At 54.6% G+C, this 15,553-nt stretch overlaps 1 protein-coding gene across 1 annotated transcript in view; it reads left to right on the top strand.

Annotated features, from left to right (window-relative positions):
• The window catches only part of MYRF (myelin regulatory factor), a 64,240-nt gene that overhangs the window by 21,042 nt on the left and 27,645 nt on the right, over positions 1 to 15,553 (top strand). Inside the window, exons 2-8 of the mRNA XM_050711298.1 lie at positions 4,158 to 4,245; positions 5,062 to 5,397; positions 9,386 to 9,447; positions 13,991 to 14,100; positions 14,138 to 14,301; positions 14,746 to 14,918; positions 15,239 to 15,362. Of these exons, the coding sequence (XP_050567255.1) occupies positions 4,158 to 4,245; positions 5,062 to 5,397; positions 9,386 to 9,447; positions 13,991 to 14,100; positions 14,138 to 14,301; positions 14,746 to 14,918; positions 15,239 to 15,362 (1,057 nt within the window). The remainder of the gene's footprint in view (positions 1 to 4,157; positions 4,246 to 5,061; positions 5,398 to 9,385; positions 9,448 to 13,990; positions 14,101 to 14,137; positions 14,302 to 14,745; positions 14,919 to 15,238; positions 15,363 to 15,553) is intronic.

Here is a 15,553-nt window from a genome sequence, read left to right as displayed (position 1 = left end):
TGGGAGCCAAACAGTGCTGAGATGGCAGCAGAGGAATGGAAGCGTGCAGCAAACACTCACCAGTGTCTGTGGGTTTTCATTTGTCTTCATTGCAGTCCTCTTCTCACTGGCTTTCACAGCACTCAGGGCGGAGCAGAGTGCTTCATTTCTAATTCAAACCAGCACCCCTGCGGTGGGTCCCTTAAACTGAGAACAAAAATTCAGCCTCTGGTGCACGGCTACAGTGCTGCGGGGAGGCCCTCGGCTTGGCACAACCTCTTCTCTTCCTCTTCATCGCTGGCATTCCCCCACCCTTCGCTGATGTTCCCCAGCCCGTGAAAACAGTTGACCTCGTTGTCATCTCCAGGTTCCCACATCTGGTTCTCGTTAGCAGATCCCAGGATGAAGTTCCTCGGCTCTCTCCCTTCCTCCCACCCGCAGGTGACCCAGGCAGGATTATGGGCGATTAGAAGACAGGCAACAGAGCAAGAATAGGTGGGGGAGGGACTGTTATAAATAGAAATACCATAAACTTATCAGCCTATCACTCGAGGTAAATTCTGGGTTTAATCTCTCAGACCTGTAAATATGACGACTCGCAGGGGCCAGACACCTTTAACTCTTTCAGCACCCCGAGGCTGCGTGCCCGTCTCAGATCGAAAATGGGATGCAGCAGAGTACCTGAAAAGAGGACAGGGAGCACCCTGAGCCAAGAGGACGTCGCCAGAAGAGACGAGCTGACAGACCCACGCCATCCAAGCAGAGCAGTGGGGAGACGGCAGTGCAGGAAGCACCTCCGTTTGGATGTCGATCGTGTTTGGAGGTTTGGGAAAGGCAGAGAAAACCAGTCCAAACATTGGGATTCCTGACATTCTCACACGTACAGGGGCCTCTGCTCGCCCAGCGCTGCTCACAAGGATGGTGCTGCGGGTTTAACATCTTGTTTTTCTGGCAGAGTTTACCTTTGGGGTCTCCTCCTTCCTCTTGTGAGGAAGGGGTGGAAATGTGGGGGTCAAGAGGAAGGCAGGACAAAGGGATCTGGCAGGTTTGGGAGTTTGTTTGCAGCACCGACTGAAGGAGTGGTGAAATGGAAGGTTTTCCTGTAAGAGTTTGACCTGAGGAGCCTCTCCATGTCTGTACAGGGAGGTCAGCATGTTAGCAGGGGGGTTGTACAGCGTGGCTGAATTACTTGGCCCTGGTGCCCTCCTGCCCCACGATGGTCATTGTGTGCAGAGCACGCTAATAAGCTGCTCTGCAAGAAGGTGCTCTTTGGGCAGCTCTGCGGGGGACCGCAGCACCTCTCCAGGCTCACTGCTCCAGGCTGGAGAGCAGAATTTGTCCTGTTGAGCTTCAGGAACGTCAGCGGGGTTACAGGTGACAAAAGTTCTAGTGAACATTTTGGAGTGGGTGCTGGTGCAGAGGCAGGGCCGTAGGGCAGGAGGTGCTATGTGGGCATTGCTGTTGTTCTTCCCAAGGCAAGGAGGTGAATGCTGGCAGCACAGGAGCGCTTGGGGCCTCCTTGGGCTCCTCCACCTCTCTCCTGCTGGGACAAGGGGATGCAGGAGTCCGTCTAGTGTGGGGCCGTGCAGGTGTTATGCTTCCCAGGGTCCCTGCTTTGTGGCTTCCTACTCCATCCTAATCCCCACATTGGAGGGGGAGGGAGTGTTAGTGTCATTAGGAGCTCGTGACTCTGTGGAGAAGTATTAGCTTTTAATTAATCACCTAAGCTGGCTTTTGGTTAGAGCCTGGCCTGCATGGAAGCTACGGGTGGTGGGATGTTCCTCGTGCGGGCACGCTGGCGAGACCCGCTGCCCCGATGTTCCTGCTTCGTTGTCGCTGGTGCAAGTGCCTCCATCCGCAGGCCGAGGAAAGTCCTTTATTTTCAGATTTTTCCCATCACACATGCGCAGCCAGCCCCCCGCCATGCTGTTATCACAGTGGCACAGCTGACGCACCTCTCACGTCAGGTTGCTTATCGCACCCTTTGCCTGGGTCTCAGCTGAGCGCTCCTGAAGGTGACTTTTAAGAGAAGGTAGCAGAAAAATATGAGAGCCCAGCAGCTCTGCTGTCTGTTGAGGGCTTCCCATCCTTTCTGGACAGGTCCCAGGTTCCTCTTCCACTGTGGAGAAGCTGTTGGAGTGTGTAGGTGTGAGGGGATCCTGTTGGGGTCAGACATCTTGAGATCTTTTTATGGACAGGCTCAGTAGCTTGTGAAAAAAAGCAGCAAAATCGGTCAAGTGCCTTTTTTGCTTCTTTGAACCTGGGTCCCCACCCTAGGCCTTGGGATGAAGATGGGCCTTCCGATAGCTTTTGAGGTGGATGTTTGCCAAACACATCGTGATTTATAGCTTGGTGTCTGACACAGGGCGAGGTGACGGAGAGGGGCAGTGCTCACCCCTGGCAGAAGGTTTTGGCCAATGATGATGCTCACAGGGGGGGAAGCCGAGGGGTGGCTCCTTGCACAAGAAGTGCCTAGGTAGAGCCATAGGTGGGGAAGAATTAGGAGCAGGGTATAGTGAAGGTCCTGGGGCTTGGGTGAGGGACACAAGCACCCGTGGTGCTGGCCCTTGATGAGCCCTTCCAGCCAACCACAACTCGAAGGAGGACAACTGCATGGTCACTACCACATCTCTGCCACTTCAGGAGTTGAGAGGACATGGCTGTCATGAAGGAGCATCTGCAGCTCTACGAGGGAGGTGCTGGTGCAGCTCAGGACCTCACAGGCTCTGCCTGCCTTGTTCTTGTCCTACTGCAGTGCCAGCCCGGCACTAGCATTGCATGTCTGTGCTCTAGATGCGTCCCTTTGTAACAAGGATTCACATGGGAGAGTGTCACCTCCTTGTCCCCGGAGTCCCCGGGCACTACTGTGGAGGCGCATGGTGCACAAAGTGTTAGGTGTCCTGCAAGGGAACGGATGCCTGGGATTGTCCCCCCTAGGCAGGGTTACTAAAGGAGAGATCCCCCATCCGCACACACACCCTGTCCGTTTGGCAGAATTCCTGGCTGGATTTATTCCTGCCGATTTGCTTGTCTTGGTATGAAAGGGATTTGCAGAGGGGAGTGCTGCAATTGGCCGGGTGCGGGCTGAAACCCCCCGTTTTCGGTTTTGCGGTTCAATGGCTGACCTTTCCCCACCACCTCGCCTGCGGGAGGTGGGGGCCATGAGCAGGTCTCCTCCTGGGCTGGGGACACTGTGCTTGGACGTGAAGCGTTCGGGCCTCTTGGGAAGGGCCCGTCTTCGTTATCGGAGCTGAGGGCGGCGGGGGGGCCGGGCCTTCTCTTCCACTTTCTTGGCAGTGTCTTTGGCACCGAGGGCTGGCACCGACCCCAGAGGGCTGCAGACTCCCACTTAAGAGAGAGACAGATAAAGAAAGCACTTTCTGTCAACAAAACCCGGCCCAGCTTCCCCAGAGCAGGAGAGGGGAGGAGGAGCCCTCCAGGAGAAAGGAGAGGGAAGCCCACCGCTTGCCCCCGCAGGAGAGAGGAGAGGGAGGAGGGCTCCTGCAGCAAGCATCCAGAGCTGCTCCAGAGCCATCATGGCAGCAGTGGAGAAATTCCAGCACGTTCTGCAGAGCGGAGGCAAGGGTCCAAAGGGAAGGACTCCAGCTTTCCCAAAGCACCACCGAGTCCTGCCTCAGGGCCCTGGCCTCTGCACAGATTGCTCTCTGCTGTGGCCCCTCCATCAGCCATTAACTGCAGCCCCGGCAAGGCCAACGGCTCTTGTAGCTTTGCTGACAAAGCTGCTGCGGGCTGCGTCAGGGCCAAGTTGGTGGTGGTTGGGCAAGAACTGGGTCTCGTGCTCCGTGGAGCTCAGGCCTGGTTCCATGACCTCCCTTCTCCCATGTGTCCTGAACCCAGCCCCTACAAAGCCCGCTTGACCCACGGCCGGAGTGTGCCCTGCAGGATGCTGCAGATGAGCCCCACCTGCGTGTCCAACTTCCCGGGCTGTGTCACCACCCTGACTTGTCCCATACGCGCTGTCCCTGTCTGGTTTTATGCTGGGGTGCAAATGGGTATGGACAGACGGTCCTTTTCAAAACAAAGGATCTACTAATCTTCTCAGATTGGTTTCTTGACTTGGCAAAGGTCTTTGGTGGTATTTCTGACCTGCACGGTGAGGGCCTTTGCCTTTCATGTCCTTCTCATGGCTCTTGCTTCTGCCTCCTCTCCCCTTGCAGGCCATGACATTAATGGAGCTCTGGAGCCATCTAACATCGACACTAGCATCCTGGAAGAGTACATCAGCAAGGAGGACTCACCAGATATGTAAGTGCTTCCCTTGCTCCACAATAGAAACGGTATTCACTGATGTTTTTTGTGGAGAGGTGTTGAGCAATTTCCAGTCCTGCAATGTGAGAAATAATCTGGAAATCACTGTGTGCCCTAGCTGTATTTCTGTCCCTCCTAGAGTCCTCCTTTATAGCTCTTTGTTCCCTTATTTATTTCCAGTTCTTCCTCCTATCTCTTCCCTGCTTCTTGCCTTTGAATTTCTTGTCTCTTAGCCACTGTCTTCTGTCCCTTCTCTTCTCCCTCCTTGAGGGCACTGCAAAAGACGTTTCTGAATTTGAGCAACATGAAAGCAAGCACTAGCAGCTTGGTGTGAAAGATTAAATCCCCAGTGCAGCATGAGTGTGGGGAAGGGAAGGGTCTCCCTGTGTGCACTGGCAAATGGGGGGGAAGGCAGACCTGGGCAGCAGCCAGTGGGGTCTGGGCCATAGTCTGGGAGCAGGGTCTTGGGCTGATGCGACAAAGCAGCTTTCCTGTGCTGGTCTATAAGGTGCAGCACAGATCCTACTGTCTCCCGGTGCCTTCAAAAGCTTTGAGGTTGGTTTCCTGGGCACTTCTGGCCTTTACAGCTCCATGGGTGGATTTTGTGGCATTGGGGCTGCATCAGTCCCACTGACCTGGGTGACCAACCTGTGCGCTCTTGCTCGTGCCACCACAATGCTGGCTGTTTCACTCATCTTTTGGGTGTCCCAGATCACCCAAATGGCTCCGTCCCCATTGCTGAAGGGCTGGGTAGCGGGTGGAAAATACCATCTGCCTGTCTTGCTGCTGAGGTTGTCCCCTTCTCTCTCTCAGCTGTTTCCCTGACATCCCTGCTTCAGCTGGCTATGCGCACCCCCAGCCCTCCAGCTCAGCTGCCATCAGTGCGCCTCTTCCCAGCTCCGTCACCAGCGCTGGGCATGTCACCAACCCCGCTCCCAGCGGTTCCCTCCACCTTCCTCCCCCGGGCAGCCAGATCCCGATCCGTCATGGTCCTCTTCTGGCCAACCCTTGCGGACCCAGCTACGGTGCTCACCTCAACTGCAATAACAACAATGGCATGGTGGTGCCCAAGGGCTACCTTGGTGGCCACTGCCTAAACAACGTGGTCCCTCCAATCAAATCGGAGCCCAAGGCCTCCTACGCACCTGGGTAAGTGGGGCTGGGGTGGCAGAATAAGGGCATGTGGTGGGACCGGCGTTCCTCCAGGCTGGTGGTGCTCGGAGGCCTGAGGTAGCTTTTCCCACAGTGCCTTAACTGCTGACCACGTCAGTCTGTTTTAAGCCCTTGCTTCACAGAGAAAGGCTTTTTCACAAGCGTATGTCCTGAAGTTTCCTGACAGGTTGTTCAGTTTTGGTCTTGTCTGTCTGCATGGATTTAGGGAGGATCAGTGACATCCCACACTTCTGCAGGTAGACAGATGACTGGGTTGTCCATGCTCTACATCTGCAAGCACGTGATGGGATAATCACAGAATCATAGAATATTTGAGTTGGAAGGGACCCACAAGGATCGTTGAGTCCAGCTCCTGGGTCTCCAAAGGACTACCCCCCCCAAAAAAAAAAAATAAATCAGAATATTGTGGTACCGTCCAGTTTAAGAAGGAAGAGATGCAGAATACATTTGAAGAAAATAAAACTCAGTTTCCAGGATGTTCCCATGACTATCCCAGGGAAAGGTGTTAATTAAGTTGGGCAGAGAGATGCATTTCTCTTGGCCTGATGTTTTAGATACTCCACTCAAGAGGAGAGAATTTTTGAGCTGGATTTATATTCCTTTGCAACAAGCTGTGGATGCAGCCCTGGTGAAGGGGAAGAGGATAACAGTTTTAGTACTGCTGATGGACTCAACTGGAGAACTAGTCCTGGGAGGAGGAAGGATGCGGTTCCTGCTCCGTGTGATGGCCTTGCCGAGAGCATGGTGACATGGCAGCTGCCATCTGCAGTGATCACCTCAGTGGAGAGCACTTCGGCGTGGTGTGCCAGGAGGGTATGGCAGTGGCATCTGGGCTAGGAGCTGGCATGGTGGGAGGGGGAAGTTTTGCTGCCTGGAGATCCACACAGAAGACTATGTCTTGTGTCTTCTTCCTCCTCATCCCTCTGGTCCATGCTGCTCTTCCCCAGCCACGGGGGAGCAAAACAAGAAGGTGTTCTGAAACAGGGCAGATGGAAATTAAAGCATGCCACAGCATATCCATCAGGAGGAGGCCTCGCCCGTTGGTGGTGGTTGTACCTCAAGGAACAGTGTCGTGGTCCAACCCATCCCTGTGGCACAGGAGGTGGGTGGCCATGCTGTGTTCTCTGCATAGCCAGTCTCTGTGCCTTCTCCAGTGGAGCCTGCGGATGTAAGGGACACAGAAGCAAGGATGGGCCCAGGACTGCTCATCTCTACAAGCCCTTGTCTGGCTTTTCTCCCTCTGCTGTGTGCCCTCTAGTGTTGCCAGCCAGTACGGCGTGGTGATTCCCAGGCTCGGAAGCCACCAGCTCACTGAACGAATGATTTAGCTCTAACATAGCTCCACTGGGATGACTTTGGCCCTTTGCATGAACTTGAAAAGATCTTCCAGAATGTGGCAATCTAAACAAAATCTGCACGTAATTTATTCCCAGAATAAATTCCAGTTGCTATATACCCAGAAGGCTGCATGTGGCTGAGGGGGAACTATACCCAAAGGTATGACGGGATGCCTTTGTCATATCCCTTTCTTCTGCATACATCTGGCATTCTCCAGGATGTGAGGATACATGAGTGAGATCATAGCTCTCCTCCATTCATAAACCAGGCCAGATTACCTGTCTGCTGGCTACATGTCATCTTGACTTGCACCAGGACAACAAACCCCTCATGGAGACATCAGGAACCGCTGTGGCCAAGAGAAGAATGCTGTAATCATTTAAGGCTGTCACTGGGGCATTTGTTGGGGACAGATGCAGCTTTGTCTGTGGTGGATCATATGGCTATGCGAGTGGGCTCCACCAGGACCTGGTGATCATCGCATGTAGTGGAAGTGGGGTTCATAGCAAATCGTTACTATTGGAGATGGAGATGGTTTGGGTGTAGATGAACTGGTTCAGCGTTGATGGCAGCATTTCTTCAGCATCACGGAATGACTCATTCTGCTGTACTAAGCTTTTCCCAGAGAAGCAGTCTCAGTGTTGAATACCAGCAAACTCTGTCCATAGGCTGGCTGTGCCTGCACAACCTGCCTGCGTTGAGTTTGATAGTGCCCATCTTTCTGTTCCAACTCTTTTTCCAGTCTCTACTATTCCCTGAATTGTCCCTCACCCTTTTGTTGTTGTTCAAAACAAGGCTTGCTGAGACACAAATCGTGATAAATTCACAGGAAATACCATAGGACATTGTGGACAGCTTGGACAGGGCCTGAAAATAAGGGTGGTGATGGATGCTCTAGACCAAGCATAGGAGGGGAATGGAAAGGTGCCACTAAATGAAGGTGGAGCATGAGGGAAGTGTGCTGAGGGCTCTTTGTTGGGGTTACCTCAGCCCATCCCTCTCCAAAAACTGCTGCACACCACCTGGTCATGGAGAACCCATTTACTGGGTCATGGAATCCTCTGGTGCAGGAAGATGCTGGTGGGTGTCCTGGTTCACAGCTGTTGCAGGTGCCCTCAGGAGCAGCGGGATCTGGTTTCAGAATGGTGTGTGCATGGTACGCTGTAGCTTTCCTCCCGTGCAGCCCTAAGCCTCTCGCTTGCTTTTTGGACAGCTTTTGTACAAGAAGCATTGGTTTGTCTGGGACTATTTTGCTGCCACAAAGCTGATGGTGTAAGATGGGGGAATGGAAAAGGCTCCCCATGTAATATCTGCTTGTGATGAGGAGTGTGGTGTTGGGAGACAGGGAGGAAAGCAGCCATTTCTGTCTTAGAAAGAACAGGCTTTGCCAGAGCGCTGGGCTGCTGAAACGTGGCAGGGCTTGCCACAGCTGGATGTCACCCAGGATGTGGAGGGTATGAGTGGGCAGACAAGACATCTCCCCGCCACGACATCTCCCCGCCACGACATCTCCCCCCAACGACATCTTCCCGCCACAGGCCTGCACAGGGGCAGAGCACATTGCATGGGCTTTCTCTACAGCGTAGACAACGATTGCTCCAGCCACCAGAGCTGCTATCTCCCTGCTCATCCCTGCTGCAGCTTTGGTTTGTGGTGACCATGGCTCAATCTAGCTGGTGTCAGGGCCTCAATTTTTTCCATACATTTGATCTGCAAAATACTGCCAAAGAAGAACTGGTGTCTGAGACGAGCAAATTGTTCACTTGTGTACCAGCATAGTTGAAGATTTACCTTGGCCTGAAGATGTACGAGGCCCAAGATTCTTCTGCAGGAGCATGCATATTGAGGAGGGGCTGGGAAAAGGAGAAGGAAAAAAAATGGTTCAGACTAATTTTGAAGGGGCTTTGGAAATGGCTAAAGGGTCCAGCTGCCTGGAGCGTGCTCTGGCTTCAGGTAAAATAAAGGAGCAAGCAGAAGCTAACAAGCTCCCTGCTGTGCACCTGTGCTGACACTGCACACGGTGGGTCTAGTCATCAGTCCTGCAGTCTCCAAGCCATGGGTGTGCTGTAGAACGCAGCTGAGAGCTCCCACTTTTATTTGGTTGCATTTTGCAGTCAGGGCCAAATCCTGCTCCTGATGCCAGTGGAGTAGAGCCAGGGTGATACAGCCGGCAGCTGTGGTGGTGCTCAGGTGCGTACAGGTCATACGGCAGAATCCAGCCCACAGGCTTCCCAGCTTTTGCTTTCGTGTATCAGATCCCAGCTCCCCCAGAGCCACCCATTTACCCATGGTAAAGCACAGGGTCTTTCTCAGGGGAACAGATACATTTCTGTTTGACTTCTTTCAACTGGACAGGAGCTGCTGAGCAGAGGAGCAGTCTCATAGGCATGCCAACATAATGTCTGTCCCTGTGGCCAAGGTCCAGGGCAGCGCTGTGGAGAGCAGGGCAGTGGTGACAGCGATGGCAGTCCCCAGCTTGCCAGCTGGCCATGCTCGGGGTGATGGGGATCCACTCTGGGATTTCCAACCAGAGCCTGGAGGGTGCCTTTATCAAACTGGACCCTATCGGTTGTGCTGGAAGCTGGTTTAAAATGACCTTCCCTTTTCTTTCCCGATCGCTCTGCAGCACTTTACCTGACTCTCCCCCGGACTCTGGATCAGAAGCCTACTCCCCTCAGCAGGTGAATGGTAAGTGCTTAAAAGAGAGAGAGGGGGGAAAAGTTTAATAATCAAAACCCCAAACCCAACATCCTCCCCCTTCTTGTTCTGTGAAAGTGGTTGGCTCTGAAATCTTTATCAGACGGGAGAAAACAGGCGGCTGCAATACGTGGGGATATTATCAGTTAGTAAATATCCCTAGACTTTCGCCTATTGTTCGCCTGCTAGTCTTTGCAAGGGGGGAGAGCGAGCAAGAGAGGGAACAGGAGAGAAGGCGAGGTGTGAATCCACTTACGTGGGGAGAGATCGGCAGTGTGGCTTGTCCCCCGGAGGGTGGGATGTGGAGCCTGCGAGCCTCCTTGTCCTGCCCTCTGCCTTGGGTGAGCAAAAAGCAAGGAGCGTGAGTGCGTCCCTGAAATGGAGCCTGGCTCGGGGAGACCGAAATGAACCCGCCGTTCAGCAGTAAGTTCCTTCCCAGCCCTTCCCTCCCCTCCAGTGGGGCCAGCTGATCCTGGGGGTCTTCTGCTGCCCCTGCAAAGGGCAAGGGAGAGCTAGTTCCCACTCGGCCAGGCACAGCCAGGGGCGCTGTCAGGCACTCCCGGCTCCCCACAGGGAAGCCACTGAGCGTTATTCAGTCCCTGTGGTGACCTTCACTGCTCTTTGGTGGCAGAAACTCCTTGGTGAGGAGGGAAAGTTGCTTCTGGTCTCCCTTCCCCCTCATCAGCAGCACCCTCTTCCCCAGGCTCCAGCCCAGTCCCCACCAGGAACAGCGCCTGCTCTTTTTTTTTTTTTTTTTTTTCGATGGAAGAGGTCAAGAGTTCTGTTTATCTTGCTAAAAAAAATCCCTGGAATTCCTCCTGGCCCTTCCTTAAATATAACAAAGAGGCCGGGTTGCTCACCACGGGGAGAGCTGCTTTGACGTACTGGCGGAGCGGCAGCACCTCTGCTTGGGGAGGAGAGGAGGCTGTGGAGAGCACCCGAGCTGGGAGCACAGAGCACAGGTCCTGCCTTCAGCAAACGCATCAGTCCCGGTCCCTTCCCTGGGTTGGAAGCCCGTGGAAATTGCGATGTGCTGTGGAGATGGTGAAGATGTGGTGTCCAGAGTGTCTGCCATGAGGGCATGTTCTTGCACACGCGGGTGCGGGTTGTCCCTTGAAAGCTGCACAGGCCTCCCAGCTGCCAGTGCCAAGGCTGCCCACGCCGCAGGGACAGGACAGTCACTAAGGATGCTGTAAAGACCTGTTTGTTCCTTGCAGTGCTTTGTGGGGAGGGTGCAAGGCTCCTGTGCCAGCCCTGAAGCAGCTGTCTGTCTGTAGGGGCTCGGTCTGCGGGTTGTTGGGAGGCTCCTAGAAGCTTCATCCATCGGCTGAGCGGTGCCAAAGCTGCCTGGTGGCTGTGTCGTTGAGCCGTGCTGGTCTGTGCCCCAGGTGACACTGCTGGAAGCCAAGTGCTGGTCAGGAAGGCAGGGGCAGAGCTGGGTAAGGGGGATGGCATGCCCGGTGCCCTCTGTGCTCAGCTGAAAAGCAGTGATGCTCCGTCCCGGGGATGTCACCTGTCAGCCCCAGCCGCTGTGTTAAAGCAAGGCTGCCTTTTGGTCCTGGGCTCCTGAGGAAGGAGAGCTCCCAGCCTGCCTGCAGCAGCACCAGGGCCCTGCTGCTCAGCTGAGCTGTCCCTGAGGTGGCCCCAGCGAGGCAGGGGAGCACAAGCGCTGCCTGTGAGCCTGGCCAGAGCAGCCCAGTTGGAGCTGTGCTGGGAAAGGCCCTGGGATCCCGTCGAGCAGCAGAAAGCCTTTGAAGGGAGCAGAACGGGCAGCAGCCCTCCTCCCAGCAGCCTTCGGTAGGAGGACTCTGCGCAAGTGCACCTTTCCTTCCCGGACCTCACAGCGGGAGGAGTTTTCTGATTTCTGGTCAAGTGTTTGGGCCGCATTAGTCAGCCGCTGGCTGGTGGTTGAGTGACCAAAGTCCACCCAGCTCAGTGTCTGGGTCAAGGCTGGCCGGTGGCACCTGCTTAGGGGAGCAACCTAGCAAAGACCAAGCAGACGTCTTCCCTGCTATCCCCTCCGTGTCCCAGTGGCCTGTAACAGCCTTGGCTGGTCCCTGCATGTGTTTTCTCCCTTGTGCAATGTGCTGGTTCTTAGCTTACATGTCCAGATGTCCATAGCAGGGTGCAGAGAAGCTTCGTCCAGTGTTTGGAAGTCACTGTCCCTTCCCACCCTGGGGCCAAGCGCCTCATTTCCACAGGGACCTTGGCACCCTGCGGGGACACCTGGATGTGCCCAATGTAGAGACACCCCTGGCTGTTAGCACAGGCTGTGAAAACAGAGGAGCTTTGTCCTGTTGTAGAGGTCAGTGGAGGCTGGTTTTGTGGGGCTGGGGAACAGGCCACCCGTTTCCCCAGGTGGGGGCCCAGCAGAGGGCTCCTGTTCTCCATCAGTGGCTCAGCTGCGCGTTTTGGGGCTGCTGGGGCCTTTCAGTCCCAGCTTCTCTCAGGTGGAGTGCTTCAGCCAGACATCTGCACCTGGCTTGCTCGCAGCTTTCAGCCAAAGCTGTCTGCGTGTGCTGTGTTGGTGCGGATTTGGTGGGCTGGGCTCTGGGGAGGTCCCTGGAGGGCAGCCTGAGCTTATGTGGTCTTTTTGCTGTCACTTCAAGGGCTTTGTTGTTGATTTCCTTAGCAAGTACAGGCTTTTGGAGCAGACCTAAGATCTTCTGTTTCAATGCTAGGATGGAAGGGAAGGACTGTTCTGAAGGCAGTGTCATACAAACGCACCTGGGCTCAGAGAACACAGAAGTCATTTTCTGCTCTGAGATGAGCACTGAGCTTGTTCAGGTTTGCCAGTGCACCAACCTTCTTACCAATGTGTTTAGTTTTCTTTAGTACAACTATGAGTACTGTTTACTTTGTTCAATTTCTAGGCATTCTGTAGACAAGTTGAGTGATACTCAATCATCCATCTTTACTTTACACACTTTAATTTTTGCTCTTAGATCCCAAAGGGTTTTGGTTTTAGTTAAAGCCCTCTGCTGTGCACGGGCATTGCTGGGCATTGACGTTATGGTTAAGCAGCTGCAGAGAGATGGATTTGCGTGCCCCTCTAGACACCAAGCATCTATTCGGATGGTGATATAGTCAAATCAACCCTAATCATGGCATCACTTTAGTGTCCAGTTTCTCACAGAGGAGGAGGAAGATAGGATCACATTTGAATGCCTTTTTTTTGTTTATTTAAATTTAGAGATCAAAGTCTCATTCTGTTTTAAATTAAAAATATAAAAAATAAAAAACAAGCAAGTGCTGCCCCCATAGAAATCCTCACTGGTGACGCTGATGAGCTGGAGGTGTTCAGTTGTCCCTGCTCTTCTCTAGTTGTTCCCTTGTCTGCCTCGGCTGTCGGAGAAGAGCACAGTGAGTGTCCTTAGTAGTGCGCAGTAGCACTCTAACATATCAACAAGGCTTTTTTGCTGCCCCTGGCCCAAGCAGGGTATGGACATCCCTGGGACATCTCTCTGCAGGGACTATGGAGGGGTTGGTCCAGGCACCCCTGGCTTCTGGGCAGCCCAGCTGGCTTTGTGCAAGGGGCTGTGCTCTCTGGGCAGCCCTGGGCGCTGTTGGCCTTTGGCACATGAACATGTTGCTGGGCACGTTCCTTGGGCCACTCCTAGAATCAGTAAAATTAGGCAAAGTCCAGGTGCTTTCTCTGTAGCTCTGTGTTTCCAGGCACAGGCTTTGGGGCAGAGCCTTTTGCTGACTGCTGGGCCTTTACCACCCACTGCACTTTCTTGGCCTGTGCAGTTCCTTGGTGCTGCAGGAATATTGTGCCTGGTGGTTGTTCTGCTCGAAGGGATATACAAAGCTAACACAAAAGCTGCCTGGGAGTTTCTAAAGGCATGCTTTCCCTACAGAATGGCCATGCATGGTAGCTAGGTTTAGGAAATACCAGGAATGTTTGTGAAAATCTTCCCTCAGCCTGAGAACCTATTTCTCCCTTGAGTTTTGGTTCTTTCAGCTTCAAGATGCTGGGCCTTGCTGGCTTCCTTTGTGCTTCCAGTTTCACCTCCTTGCAGAAGACGGACAGTGCAGGACAGCAGGTTTGGTGGGGCTGTGTGTCCCCCCGTCAGCTGGCCAGCCAGTGCCCTGCTGCATCCTTGCACCAGAGATAGCACTTGGCTACACGCTCGCCTGGGCAGTGTCTGAGGTTGACACTGAGCCAGTGCTGCGGGCACGAGAAGGGAAGCTGTGCTCCAGTTCTCGTGCTGGGTATCCCTGAGGGTGCCTGGGATGCTAGGAGCACTGCGGGGCCTGAGAGGAGAAGTCAGTGCAGGTCAAGGCAGCTGTTGCAAGCAGACAGGGTGGCTGCGGGGATGCAGCCGTGCTGAGACTGGGCAGAAGAGGTAGGGAGGTATGGGTTGCTGAAGATAGCCAGGGTTGGGATGGTTTTGAGGGGAGAGGAGTGCTTGATAACAATTTCTGATGGGTGAGTTTGGAGGAGAGGCTGGACACGGGCTGGACGCACAGTGGTGGCCCTGCCTGCTGCTCTAACAGGCGTGCCTCTTTCTCTCTCTCTCTCTCTTTCGAGACCCTCACCTCCTTCGGACCATGACCCCTGAGAACATGTGCCACATGACTCCCCCATCTCGCCTGGAGCACCCCCCTCCGCCGCCGCCTCCGCCACCACCCCCCCCACCTGCAGGGCCCCCCCGCACCTCCTCCCCACCCGCACCAGCCCCAGCACAACCCTCACTTCCCCAGCCTGCAGCGGGATTTGTACATGAAGGCTGAGCCCCTGATGCCACCCTACGGCATCGGGCAGGGCATGGCGCCGGCCGACCTGCACCATGCCCAGCAGTCGCAGATGCTGCACCAGCTACTCCAGCAGCACGGAGCAGAGTAAGGCCTCGGGGCGCTGGGACTTTGTGTCCTTGGGGTGATTTGGGGACCTGGCGGGGTGGGGGGAAATGGGAGATGTAGGCTTGTGGAGTGCGTGAGCAAAATTAATGGGTTTAACCACAAGTTAACCAGCGTGTCCTGGTTCTTTGGGAACGGGCTGGGGAGGTGTCGATGTGGAGATGACCCAGAATGTGGGGCAGGGATTGCAGTGCATAGCTTGGAGCTGGGTGGTGGGGAAAGACAAGAGAAAAACCAAGATGTGGCTCAGTGCACGCCTGGCACAGGGCTTGGCCGTCACCGGGTGGGTGGGCAGAGCCTGGTGGGAGAAGGAGGTGAGGGTGCTGAAAGAGCCCATGGCTCCAGGCGCAGAGGTTCTTGGTTTTTGTGTGAGGTGGCAGCTTTTTCCTTTCCTGCTCAGCTTTTGCTCTCCCGTTGGTCTCGCAGCCTCCCGGTGCACCCTGCCAAGAAGAGGAAACACTCTGAGTCGCCCCCCAACACCCTCAATGCACAGATGCTCAATGGGCTGATAAAGCAGGAGCCAGGTATGGGGTCCGTGCCGCTCAACCCTGACAGAGTCCAAACGCCTCCCTGGCACCAGCCGGGACCGCTCTCACCAGGTATGTGGTTTTCACCCCCCCATCCCTTAATACCCCCGGCATGCAAACCCCTGCTGCCAGCCCGGGCACCCCGCTGGGCCAGGGTGCCAGTGGGAGGGCACGTGGGGGCCGCAGGGTGCCAGCCAGTGGGGCTCCTCCCGGCTGGGCCCCCAGGAGGAGGGCAGGGCAATGCATCCCTTGGGGCCCAGACCTCTCGCCGTGGCAGTTCCCTGGCCATCAGGAGGCTGGCAGCACAGGTGATGCAAGTTGCTTTCTTGTGCTCTAACCTGAGTGAATGCTGTGTCAGGGCAATTGAAACACGTATTTCCCCCTCACTGCAGGCCTGATTCAGGACAATGACAGTTTAAATGGTTCCTACCTGGATCCCAACTACCAGTCTATAAAGTGGCAGCCGCATCAGCAAAACAAATGGGCAACTCTCTATGATGCCAACTACAAAGAACTGTAAGTAATTCACCCAAAGTCAGATTCACCTTTTATTTATCAGTGTCAAGGGACTGAGGCTGGGAGGATCCTCTCACAAAGTTCACCTTGGGCTTCCCCTTGTCTTTTATCACCTGCTGATCTCTGCTTGCCTGCACTGTGGTGGAGATACTCTCTCTGTGGTGCCTTTGGAAAAGTCACTTCTCTGCACT

Source organism: Cygnus atratus, chromosome 5 (assembly GCF_013377495.2).
Source record: "Cygnus atratus isolate AKBS03 ecotype Queensland, Australia chromosome 5, CAtr_DNAZoo_HiC_assembly, whole genome shotgun sequence".
NCBI classification, from domain to species: domain Eukaryota; kingdom Metazoa; phylum Chordata; class Aves; order Anseriformes; family Anatidae; genus Cygnus; species Cygnus atratus.
This window is presented reverse-complemented; position numbering and strand designations above follow the sequence as displayed.